Source organism: Anabrus simplex, chromosome 13 (genome assembly GCF_040414725.1).
Source record: "Anabrus simplex isolate iqAnaSimp1 chromosome 13, ASM4041472v1, whole genome shotgun sequence".
Lineage (NCBI taxonomy): Eukaryota > Metazoa > Arthropoda > Insecta > Orthoptera > Tettigoniidae > Anabrus > Anabrus simplex.
In genome coordinates this window covers 36,908,991-36,922,136 of record NC_090277.1, presented here as the reverse complement: position 1 = coordinate 36,922,136, position 13,146 = coordinate 36,908,991, and the positions used below count along the sequence as shown (strand labels likewise).

The window sequence follows — 13,146 nt, the reverse complement described above, 5'->3', positions numbered from 1 at the left end:
TTAACCAGTTTCAAGTATACTATGATGACTTTTTTCTGATTATGTGAATTATGAGTAATCTGCTGAATAGATTTCAATAAACAACTCCTCATTTTAAAGTTGAAATATGGTATTTATAGTGAGATCATCAATTTTTTGAAATAATATTTATATACCTTCATGTATTCAAAATTTTATGCTACACCCTGAGGGTATGGGATGCTGATGAAGACTTCACCCATGGTGTCCCATGGTGCACTGTCAACAGACTATTTAACAAACGTAAACTTTCATTATAAAATATAACAAACATAACAAAATCAGGTACACAGCCTACTAATAACAACTGTCCAAATTGGAAACCATGAGAATGTCCATGTTCATAGCCAAGTTATTGTGGGTCAGGATGACGGTATAATCCCTTCACATCAACTTATCTTTAAGAGACTATTTACACCCCTCTCAAATATGCTTTTATTTGATGTTATATCAAGCTCTTGTCTCCTGTTAATATTGTTAAAGAGTGTTGGGAGGCGGATTAGGAAAGATCGTTGAAGTATTGAGTGCTGAGTGTGCAGAATGTGGAGAAGGTCTTTGGTTATGGTGGAGCGGGAAGGAACACAGAGAGAGAAGAGTGAGACAGGAAGTTCTGAGCGGTAATTACCATTTAAGATCCCGTGGAGGAAACTTAGGTCAGTGATCTGTCACCTGATGTGCAGCGGTGAAATATTAATTGCTGTTATTACCTGCTGCGTAGACAGATTTCTGAGCTTGGGGTTTCTGTTCCTTACAATTGCAGCAAAGAAGGATACTGCTCTGTCTAACTGCTTAGTATTGGAGGGGGAGGCTGTTGTCCAAATCGGAGGGCAGTAGTTTAAGAGAGGTTGAATGATCGTGAGGAAGAAGTGACAAAGAGCAATGGGGTCAGAAATTTCTGTGAAGCGATAGAGAATGCCTAGTAATTTCATAGCCTTGGTTGTATATGTTTCTATGTGGGTCTTAAATTGTAATTTTGTATCGAATATTACACCTAGGTCATGCTGTTGCGTAGCTACGGTGATGGGCTTGACGATTAGATAATATGATGTAGGTAGCTGAGATTTACGTAGTGTTACGGTCATGTGGCTGCATTTTTGTGGATTGGGGATAAGTTTGCAAGTACGGCACCAGTTCGAGAGGGCATGAAGTGAGGACTGTAACAGAGCTGCATCTGCTGGATTCCTGATCTCCCTAAATATCTTACAGTCATCAGCAAAGAGTAGGGTATTCACAGTTTCATTGATTTCGGATGGCAGATCGTCCATAAAAAAAGAAAACAGCAAGGGGCCAAGAGTACTGCCTTGTGGGACACCGGAGATGACTGGTAACCATGAGGATGAAGTGCCTGATATTCCCACTCTATGCCAACGGTTATGTAGGAAGCCAGCACGAAGGGTCAGAAGACTGCCATGTATATTAAATCGTTCTGAGAGTTTATGGAGCAACAGAGTATGGTCAACAGAATCAAAAGCTTTTGAAATGTCTACGTAGCAGATCCAGCTGTGATTTAGCTGCAATGGCATGTGATGCAAAACTATGCACGGTGGCCATGTTTGTTAGACGAGAGCCACCTGGTAGAAAACCATGCTGCTTGGTTGAGATATATGGCAAAGTGAATGTGAGGAGATGCTGTTGTATAATTTTTTCAAAGATAAAGGATAGTGTGGGGAGAATAGAAATTGGTTGGTAAGATGTAACATTAAATTTGTTGCCTGATTTGAGAAGTGGAACAATATTTGCCTCTTTCCAGGTAATTGGAAAATAGCCCGCAGCAAAACATCTGTTAAATAATTTAGCACGAGGGACGCAAAGAATGCTGGCAGTATTTTTTAGAAAAAGAGGACCTAAAGTGTCGGCACTGGTGACTTTGCTGGTACGAAGAGTTTGAAGAAGGTTATGAACTTCACTTATGCCCGAGTGCACCAAGCTCGGTAATTATCAGCCTTTACGAAACCGTGGTAAAACTTTTACCATGGTATTGTCATAAAAGCAGTGCACCATTACTATCGCCCGGTTTTGCTACTGCGGTTTCTTGACGCTTGATTTTCTCGCTATTATTCCCCTCGGAAGAAACTTGAAGTAGTATTCAGGAAGCAGTGATCATTTCGATAGTCACTTGTCTTTAGTTTATCCAGCCGGCAGTGATCGTTTCGACAATCACTTGTCCCTTGTGTTTACATTTTGTGACAACGCAAGCAAGTTATTGACTCCTTAAAATGGAAAATAATGCTCAACATCTTTTGAATGTTACATCGAAGTCCTAAAGACATGGAACGGGACCTCCTTTTTCCACACACAATATTGTCTCTCGACAACATTCCTTGTGGCAATATGGGCTCTGTTATATCGTTGTTCTGCTGGGGAGGTGGGATTCTGAACAGGTGTAAGGAGGAAGGATTTACATGGGTAACCTCCATCACCCAAAAGATAGCCATTAGCTATTTCTCTCGTCTCGAGACGTGCTCTCAGTCGAGAATTGTGAAATAATGTACTATCGTGAGTCGTCCCTGGCCATCTTGCTACAATATCTCGTATCGTGAGGTTCGAATCGCTCACAGTTTGCACGTTTAGCGAGAAATAACCTTTCCTATTTCTAAATACCTCCCCATTTTCACCTCCGGGAGACTGTATTTGCACATGAGTGCAGTCCAGTGCACCCACTACACCAAGGAGCCCAGCTATTGTATGAAACCCTTCCATAACCTCTCTTTGTTCCCACTGCGTAAGTGGAAGTTGAATGAACTGTGGCGATAACGACACAAGTAGATCAGAAACCTTGTGTATTATGCGGCATACAGTTGTTCTGTCAACATCACAGACATCACCGATCACTCCTTGAAATGTTCCAGTTGCATAGAAACGCAGCACTATTAAAAGACGATTTCTAGGCGATATAGGACAGTTTCTCCCAGTCGGGCATTCCAATTGTTCACCATTTAAATCTAAAACGTAATTCACTGTTTCCTTACGCAATCTAAATCTTCTCTGGAACGAAACATACTTAATTCTTCAAAGAAATCGCGTCTCTCTTCTATAATTCTCCCTTCATTTCTTTCAAACTGATTAAGATACTGGAGATATAACCTATAGTTGTTAAGCTCCATCTTGGAATCTTTAACCACAGAGCACGAATACAACTTTACCACGGTTTTCTTTGTTAACCGCTCGCTCACGGGCGGTAAACATTATACCGCGCTAAAATGTCGGTAAACTCGAACCTGAGCTTGGTGCAACAGAAATACGACTTTACCCTGCTAAAATTGTGAAGTTTACCGTGGTATTCTCTTTACCGAGGTTGGTGCACTCGGGCATTAGTGTGGTAGTTATGCTTAATAGGGTTCTGTTTGAATCTGTACCTACAGGAGGGAGTGGTTGGTTTTGTAAGGGAGGGGAGAAGTTGGCAGAGAAATACCTGTTGAACAGTTCATTGCGATCAGCACCATCTGCTGTCGCATCGTTGTGGTTCACGCTGACAGGAATCTGCTCCGTCCATCTCCGTGTGTTGATGAGACTCCAGTAGCGCTTGGGATTGCGGCGAACGTTTTCAGTAACAGTGTCTACGTGTGTTTTGTAGTCTTTTCTGACCATAAATCTCACGTGGTGTCGGATTTTAATGAAGGTATTGTGAATGTGTGCGTTAGGGAAGTCTTTCCTCAGGTCTGTAGTGATATCCAGTGTTGATATTTGCTGGTAGTAGCCCATTGTGCTGGTATGAAGTCTTTAATTGCAGCTTGCAGCCAGTTGTACAGCAGGTCAAGAGCCGATTCGATATCAGCTATTTCAAGCAGACTCCAGGGAAGGCATTTCAGGGCACGACACATTGCAGGCCAGTCAGCACGGCTCCAGATGTAGATAGGGTGGTAGGATGTCCTGTTGTGAGGCTTTGAGGAGGGGTGGGGAAGGAGAAATGTAGCATCGAGAGACTAGTGGTCGTACAGGAAAATGTTTCTGCCTGGGGTTATTGTTTTAAGTTCTAATGAGGGGAGTATGAGGTCCAGGGTGATCGGTCCACGGGTTGGGTACAAATTAAACTGTTTCAGTCTGAGGCAATTAATAAAACTGTCTATAAAGTATGTATCACAATTGTTAGCTGACAGTCTGGTAGTTGGAGAAGACCACTTTTTAGACAAGTTAAAGTCGCCCATTAAAATTACGTCACCATGAGGGAGAGCTGCAATGACTGAGTCCAGGCACTCTTCAAGGTCACGGAATGGGCTGTTTGGTGGTCTATAGTAACATCCCACAAGTACAGGGCGTTGAGGAATGAGTAGCTCCACTCACACTTACTCACAGTTCCTTTCGAGATCTGTCTTTCCTTTACACAGTAACGCACTGTTCACTGCTAGCATCACTCCACCACCTAGAGTAGCGTGATCATGACGAGATATGCTGTTATTAGCACTGAGTGGTAGTTCACTGTCATTAGCCCACGAGAACCATGTTTCAGTAAGTCCGATCACGTCAACTTCTCCCAAGTCTGGCAGGGATAGTTCACAATCAGACAGCTTATTGTTTAGGCTTTGCACATTCTGACAATAGATGTTTATGTCTGTTTTCATTTCACAAGTGGTGGGGCCGCGGTGTAAGTGGACATATCCAGCCAGTAGTAGGAGGCAAAGCAAGCTCCTAATCGCTGAGCGACCAGGCCTAGCCCCGTTCGGCTCAGAGCTAGTAGGGAGGCGTCTATAAGTGCGGAAAAAGCCGCATTCAGTCAGAGAGAGTGCCCGAATGTAGTAGTTTCTCTCTGCTAGTAGCCATTCAAAAGGAGAACTCATTTTTTCAGTTACGCACACTGATTCCTTAACTCGAATAGAACCGTGCAGAGAACTGTAAAGCGCAAGAATGCTGATTATTACCACACAAACAACACAAACTGCAGCAGCACTATGCTTGCGCGTGTCTACTCTAGCCGCCATCTTGGCAGCCTTTTGTACTTTGACCTTTGTCCTTTGTCTGGTACTTCATTTTGCTAGCATCGGATCCCTTCTTTCCTCTTTCTTTGCTCCCTTCTATCCTCTGTGGTTGGGCGACACAGGCGATGACTACACCCATATGACCTGCCTGTCATAAGAGGTGATTCAAATTGGCGACGAAGGGATGATGAAATTAGAACCATGAGGCTACTTGTGGTTAGTTCCATTACCTGCGGAATACCATGGGTCAGCAATCCTTGTGACTAGTACCACTTCAATAGGAAAACCATGGCTCTGCATTACATAGGAACAGTGAATTTATGTGAGGAGCACTATGATCCTGGGCGTTGTTTGTGACAAGTGTAATCATGTACATTTAACCAGTTGGTTCCATGGTGTTACCCATGAGTAGTACCATTTTGTGACAAACACCATGGATCTGCATTGTCTGTGATTAGTACCACTATGTGAGAAAAACCATGGGTCTGCATAACCTGAGAGTAATACCATTATGTGAGGAACACCTTGAATTTGTTTTGCATGGGGGTATTACCATAATGGGTGATACACGAAGTATGATTAGCACTAGTATGGGAGGATCACCATGGTTTTGCTTTACCAGTGATTAGTACCATTATGAGGGGCCAGTGATATGTATTTGGACCACTTTAAATAAGTATCATCCCAGTAATTAAGGCATTGTGAATTGAATCCACTGATAGTTTTTGTTTCACTATCATTTTTTCACGATTGTGTGTTTTAGATTCTAGTCAGTGGATACACTTTGAAATTACAATTTTCATTCCGTTCACCTCTTATCATTAGGGGCTGATGACCTAGCTGTTAGGTCCCATTAAACAGCAGACATCTTGCAATTTAATGCTAGGTAATATATAGCAGCTATTATTGTTCAAAGCCCCTCCACTGCATGGCAACTAGTTACATCACTGCTACTGCTACTTTATCCTAACCAAATTTAGGCTATGTGCATAGCTGTCTTCCTGTTGTCGTGTGTTGAAGAGCTCCAACCTATTTGTTGAAAATATCAAACCTTGATGTTCATTTTCTGCTAGATATTCTTTTGGCTAAACCTTTTTTCCTTAAAATATTACCTGTAGCAGACCGTTCTATTCGTTATTCCTCATAATGTGACCCACATATACCAGCCACCTCATTTTAATTGTCTTGATGTGGTCAGGTTGACAGTTCTTTGTGTCTAGTACTTTTCTGCTTCTGTCCAATAAATAAATGGGATTTTACTCCACTGTCAACTGCCCTGAGGAAGGTTTTCATGATCTTGCATTTTACACCTGGCAAATGCTGGAACTGTACTTTAAATATGCCCAAGGCTGCTTCCTTCCCACTCCTAGCCCTTTCCTATCCCTTCATCGCAATAAGACCTATCTGCCTTAGAGCGCTGTAAAGCAACTCGCAAAAGGACAGTTCTTGGATGCATACCGGGTTTGGAACTTTATGAATGCAACTATTTAATTACAACTCATAAAAAGATACACACGTTATACCAACATTTAGTGTCCTTCAGCCAATCACCAGCATTGTTTACTACACTTTGCCAATTATATCGGGGTCATAGGGTACCTGTAGCAGCACCTTTGGTGTTCATAGTGGTCTACTGCTGAAGAATCTCCAGAACAGTCCTGTAGCGAAGGCTCTGAAGTGGTTCTTCATTTTAGGAATCATGTGAGTGTCACAAGGGCTTAAGTCCTTGGATTAAGGAGGATGGTACAGCTATTCCCAGTTTCATTCTCCAAAGAAATCAGCCACAGTTCATACTGTTCTTACTGTGAGCCTTTTCTTGCAGAATGATGCAAGGATCCTGCAGAAAGTATCACCCTTTCTTTTTCAAATGAGGCTGCAGGTTGTGTTCCTACAATGAACAGTAATATTGATATTGATGATCTGCTGTGGAGGAAAATAATGCGTTTGGATAACACTACCACAGTTGTACCCGAGAATAACCAAAACTTTCAGATGGCTGGTGTTCTGAAAAAATTTCAACCTTTGTGGATACCCATACTGATGCCATTCATTTGATTGTTGTGTCAGTTGTGGGTCATACAATTTACCCCATGTCTCATCCAGCATAATGATATGATATAAGGAAGCCTCCCCTTCTCACTTACACCTCTCCAAGTAGTTATGGACAGTGTTTTAATGTAACCATTTCTGCATATCTGTCAAATCATGCTGAACCCATCCTGATGCAATTCTTCACATGCCCAGGTGTTCCTTCAGATGCGAAGATTTAATTACAAATAGAAATTACAAAATCAAACCACCTTTATAATTCAGTAAGACTTACATTAAAAATATTTCCTTGATTTAGTTAAACTGATAAGTGCAACTTTATGCTGAACGTGGCACTAGCATTCTTGAAGGCTACAATCTATCTTTTCACTTCTTAAAACATAATAAGTCCAGCTCACATAATAAGGCTAGCTCACAAATCGTACAGTTTCTTCTTCACTGGCACTAATACGACCTGGCTGATGCATGTCTGCCATATTTTGACATTACAGGTTGGAGGATTGTACTACCAAGCTAATGGCATGTAAGGCAATGCAGATTCCCAGCAAGCCTCTTAAACACCTTTATGACACTGTCTTGCTGTACGACCTCGGGCACATTTGATCTTTATCCAACTCCATTGTTCCTTTTTCAAAATCATTGTTACAACACTAACTTACCGAGCTCGATAGCTGCAGTCGCTTAAGTGCGGCCAGTATCCAGTATTCGGGAGATAGTAGGTTCGAACCCCACTGTCGGCAGCCCTGAAAATGGTTTTCCGTGGTTTCCCATTTTCACACCAGGCAAATGCTGGGGCTGTACCTTAATTAAGGCCACGGCCGCTTCCTTCCCACTCCTAGCCCTTCCTTGTCCCATCGTCGCCATAAGACCTATCTGAGTCGGTGCGACGTAAAGCAACTAGCAACACTAACTTAGATCATGAAGGAACACGAGGCTGTGTTCTTTTACCAGTTCACATGTGCATGTTTTTAGAAGGGAGAGAGTGTTTGGGATTCCATTTGTCTCTTTTCATCCTCACAACCCATTGTTGAGATAATTCTTTGTTTTCTAAAGGAAATCAGAAGCATAATGAAATAACTAATTATCATGACTCCCAGTACTTTCTTTGTAAAAACATTAAGTGGATTTAATTACAAATAGAAATTACAAAATCAAACCTCCTTCATAATTCAGTAAGACTTACATTAAAAATAAATCCTTGATTTAAATAAACTGATATGTGCAATTTTATGCTGAACATGGCACTGGCATTCTTCAAGGCTACAATATATCTTTTCACTTCCTAAAACATAATAAGTCCAGTCACCATGCGCAATCTCCCTGTCAGCTTATCATAATTATAGTTTCATGCCTACATAAGGAGCTCTGATGTCATGCAGCTCAGTGTTGTTCAGATAACGTATAGGAATAATTATTTTTATGGTCCATGAAGTTTAGTGATATTTCTAGTGAGAATCTGCATGCTTAATTTATGATATCTTCTGGATTGGCCCAGAACAAGTTTGTATTTTGTGTCTCAGTCCCATCCTTGACTCTGACGTTATGAAAGTGACTGAGATATGAGCAGTGCTAGTATCACCATTCCTAATAAAGCCAGCCAGATCCAGTAAGAAAAGGTGTGGAATTGTCATTCATATGGTTGGTCTGTATGTACATTTCATTGAACTTAAAAGACTGGTATGTAACAGCACTACCTGGCTAGGAGGGGAAAGCAATGGAAAACTACCTCACTCTTCAATTTCCTTAGTTTGCCTCCTAAGTGACACCTAGCTCTCTATGTCAGCTGATGGTAGAGCTGTTGAGGATATGGAGGATACGTATTTTGTGCTGAGCTGTATTTTCCACTACAGGATGTGAAAGAGAGCAGTGGTAAATTTTATGTCCTGAATATTTAAGAATTGGATTGTTTATGATGAGCAGAATATTTTGCAATATGTCTAAATTTTCCCGATTGGTCAGTGATTTTAGATGATGTTATGTGTTATAATTGCTCCTTACATCAAAAATATCCCTGAGCATTCAAACGGGACACTTTCCACTCCTGAAGGTCTCTTTGTTGTTATGAATTTAATGATCCTCAACACAGAAATTTTCTGAAAAACAACAATATTCATTTGAAGCTGACTCATTTACTAGGAAATAATGAATTGTTATGCCCTCTCATGTGATAAGAAATTGCCAGGAGTGTCTGAAGAATTTGCCTAATATATTAACTTTTCCACAGGACAATTATGAACTTACCTCAGATGAGATAATTTTGAAAGGAGAAACCAAATCAGAGTTAGCTGAGCCAGGACAAACACAGGTGAACAAATTTTAAGTAATCTAATATTTTGATGACCTCCTTCAATTTTCTTCATGTACTTCAAAACTTAATGCCAGGAAATGTGTAGCAGATATTATTGTTCAAAGCCCCTCCACTGCATGGCATCTGGTAGCTGGTTTAATCACTGCTATTGCCTCCTTATCCTAACTGGATTTAGGCCACAAGTATGGCTGTGTTCCTTTTGTCATGTGTCGAAGATCTCCATCCCATTTCTTAAAAATGCCGATCCAAGATGTTCATCATCTGCCAGGTCCTCTTTTGCCTAAACATTTTTCTCAAAATATTACTTGTAGCAGACTGTTAATTTCAGTAGTCCTCATAATGTGACCCATGTATTCCAGCCTCCTCATTTTATTTGTCTTAATGAGCTCCGGTCGGCTGTTCTTTGTGTGGAGTAATTTTCTCTTTTTATTATGCTGCAACCACAATATCAGTCCTCAATTAAGGCCTTTCCTGTTTCATTCCACTCCTAGTCCTTTCCTATCGTATCGTCTCCCCAAGGCCTATCTCTGTTGGTGCAATGCAATGAAACTTATAAGAAAACACAAGATTCATAACATGTACTATTGTATTCACATCTTGAAAGTTTAGATTATCTTTTCTCTGAAATATGTAGGGCTCTACAGTATTTAGTGCAACAACTGACAATTTGTTAATCGAACTTGGACATGGTAGGCAAGAGGTTGATAGCCAAGGTATATCTGTTTGACAATCTGTGGTAGCACAAGGCACAAACAAATGACAAGTCATTTAAGAAGACTAAATAGGATGAACATGATGACAGGATGTTCCGGGAGGAGAGGAATTGTGATGCAGGGATTATGCTTAGTCTTCTATTACTCACTCTTCCAGAGCTGTCCTCTTTATCCTATTCTGAGTTCCTTTTCTTCCCCGTGTTCTTGATATAATTATGACATGACACATTTGTTCATTTCATTTTTATATTGGGAGAATGTATTGATGTTTTTATTGTGCAGCTGTGAAATATATATATTTCAGCTGGGTGATGCTTTTATGACCTTTTATTCTAGTTATGTTTTTACTTCTACGTTTCATACTTTCCTGTATATATTTGTTCCTTACAGCCTTCTACTGATATTAAGGGTGAAATTAGAATAGATGAACCCACAGTTGCCTGTCTCAAAGAAGAAGATAGGTAAGTACAGTTTAGTTTAATTCCACGTTACACCCCTAACCCTCGACAAATTGGAATTGGCTATTTACGTGTTCATTAGCCCCATCTTTGGATAAGCGGGCGAGTGAAGACCTCGAGAATCCAATATCGAGGGTTCAAAGCCAGCACAGGTCTATCCACATCACTCTTGAATTCCATCACCTGTACTTCACTCACGGTTCTAACTTGTTGGTTCGATCGTGGCATGATAGAAAATAGAAAAGTTATTAGCAATCCCCCTAGATGTCACCACTTGTTAGCTGAGTCGGTAAAAAGATTATTAATATTACCATCGGAGTTCTGTTCTCCATATTGTAATAAGTGTGGGGTGGGATATCTGGTTGACCATGACACAGCTTTCAGCCATTCATGCAATATGGCCAGTGCAGTGAATCAACCTGCCATGATTTAGACACATATTTCTGTCTCCTATCATATCTCAGTACATCTCTGCATTCTTGTATCAAATCAGTTCATTTATTAGTGGCACTTCACCGATGTCTTCTTTCAGTGATATCGATTGGTTTTTTTCAGTGGTTCTTGAAAAGACAACTGGACTTTCTCCCAAGAATTATTCTTGTGATGAATCATGTTTCAAACATTATGGAATTTGTAATTTTCTAACTGGAGTGATGAAAATCCTCATCATGTTGTTCAGTCATGTTCAGCATAGATTCTCATTGAAGGTATAGGCAGAATGCAGGGACAGAATCATTGGCCATTTATACTCCCACTGCATTTGACAAGCCAGCATTACTTGCAGTTTGTAATTGAAACAATGCCAGAGGTTCTTAATGATATTCCTCTGCTCTTACAGAGAGATATCTTGTTCCGTCATGATTGTGTGACCCACGCATTTCGCTGTTGCGTAGTACTACTTCGAAACAACTTTTTTCGGGGATTCATTTGGTTGAAATTGCCTATTTCAGTGGGTGGCACGAAGCCTTGAAGTAAATCCCTTTGATTTTGATTTTTTGGCATATGCTGAGTGGCTCAGGCAGTTGAGTTGCTAGCCTTTTAACCCCAACTTCGCAGGCTCTATTCTGGCGGAGTTCGGTGATATATGAACATGCTCAAATACATCAGCTTCATATTGGTAATTTTACTGGCATATAATAGAAGTCCTGCAGGACCAAATTCTGGTACCCCTGCATCTCTGAAAACTGTTTAAGTAGTTAGAGGAATGTAAAGCAAATAACATTATAATTATACCTGGCGTACGGACTATCCATTAATTCAAACTGCTGTTTTTTTCGACTATGCTGTCATCTAATTCAAATCATCGAACTATGTGTTGTCCTTAATGTTTTATCTTTTGGTGCGAGATGTTCCTAGCATCAAGTTTGTAGTGATTCCTGGTGTTTGGAAACACTATAATCAAGAGTGATTGTGTTTTGAAGTTGGGTTACACAATCAACATTCAGTTGTTTATTGATAATTCTGGAGTTTTCAACACTGTGATTAAATTGATCCACCAATGATATAGTTTGATATCAAAACTTTATCAACCTACCAAGTTTAAGTTCAAATTATTGTTCACATTACTTTGTTGTATACTGCACACTTTTGCAATCATGTAAGAAAAGACTAAGAAAGCAACAGATAAGGAATTTGCCATATGAGTGACTGCCCTAAATGCATATCAGATTGATTGATTGATTGATTGATTGATTGATTGTTTGGAATGATTGATATATGAGTCGGGAGTCTCGGGGCACCTTGTATCTTGAAGCAGTATACTATTGAGTGTTCCACGTAAGCGAGGAGATCGGCTTCAGGAGAAATGTGGAGCATGTTGGATAGCAAAGATGATTCTTTTTAGTCATAGTAATGTAGTTCCCAGTAGACCTAGCAAAAATAATTTACTAGAATAGAAGCTAGTGGTCATGCAGAGGACTTGCTGTGAGAATTGAGTAGGAATGTAGTGTCAGGGCAATTGAAGGTAGTGTATATCCTGGAGGTACTAATCCTGTGATAATGGCGAGTCCTTATGAAAAGTATTAAACATCTGAAATCAACTCTGTCCCTCTTAAATTCAGCAAATTTCTTAGTTGTGAAATTTTGTCATAGGCATGATCTTCCAGAAGAGTCTTGTGTTAATGTGGAAATTAGTGAAATGTACAAAATTTTTATTAATATCTGTAAACATTTTAATAATAATAATAATAAGGCTGGGTATGCATATCTGTAACAGGGGTAGAAATTTCTTTGTGACGGAACTATGTGCAAGTGTTAAAGAGTTTACAGTACCACAGAATATTGTAGCCGATAGACACATGGGAAAATAAATCGAAATGGTGGGTACAGAGATGGGCAGCATACCTATTGTTCCTGTCCTTGCTTCACCTGGCTCAAAATTAAAGAGGATATTAAAGATCTAACAGGATAGGAAACATCGTTGTGTGAGTAAATGAGGAACGAGATTAAATAAACAGATTTAATGAATGGAAAGCATAAACAAAAAATATTAAAAAATAAGTCACGGATAACACAAAGATACATTACACAATTAAAACATTTATGTTGTTAGGCATGAAGTGGCAACAAAGCAATAACTTTACAGATTCTGTATTGCCATTGCTTTAGCTTATAGTAGGTTTAGCGATAGGTTTGAACAGGTTATTTACGAAACCCCTACGTACAACATTTTTCTTACGATGTTAGGA

The 13,146-nt window shown here is 40.0% G+C and overlaps 1 protein-coding gene across 3 annotated transcripts in view; it reads left to right on the top strand.

Annotated features, from left to right (window-relative positions):
• LOC136884690 (gastrula zinc finger protein XlCGF57.1) overlaps positions 1 to 13,146 on the top strand; it is a 66,501-nt gene that overhangs the window by 30,793 nt on the left and 22,562 nt on the right. For 2 of the 3 annotated variants that reach the window (XM_067156960.2, XM_067156959.2), the window contains exons 4-5: positions 9,205 to 9,285; positions 10,392 to 10,462. In XM_067156960.2, the coding sequence (XP_067013061.2) occupies positions 9,205 to 9,285; positions 10,392 to 10,462 (152 nt within the window). The remainder of the gene's footprint in view (positions 1 to 9,204; positions 9,286 to 10,391; positions 10,463 to 13,146) is intronic. The other variant, XM_067156962.2, reaches the window with a different exon arrangement.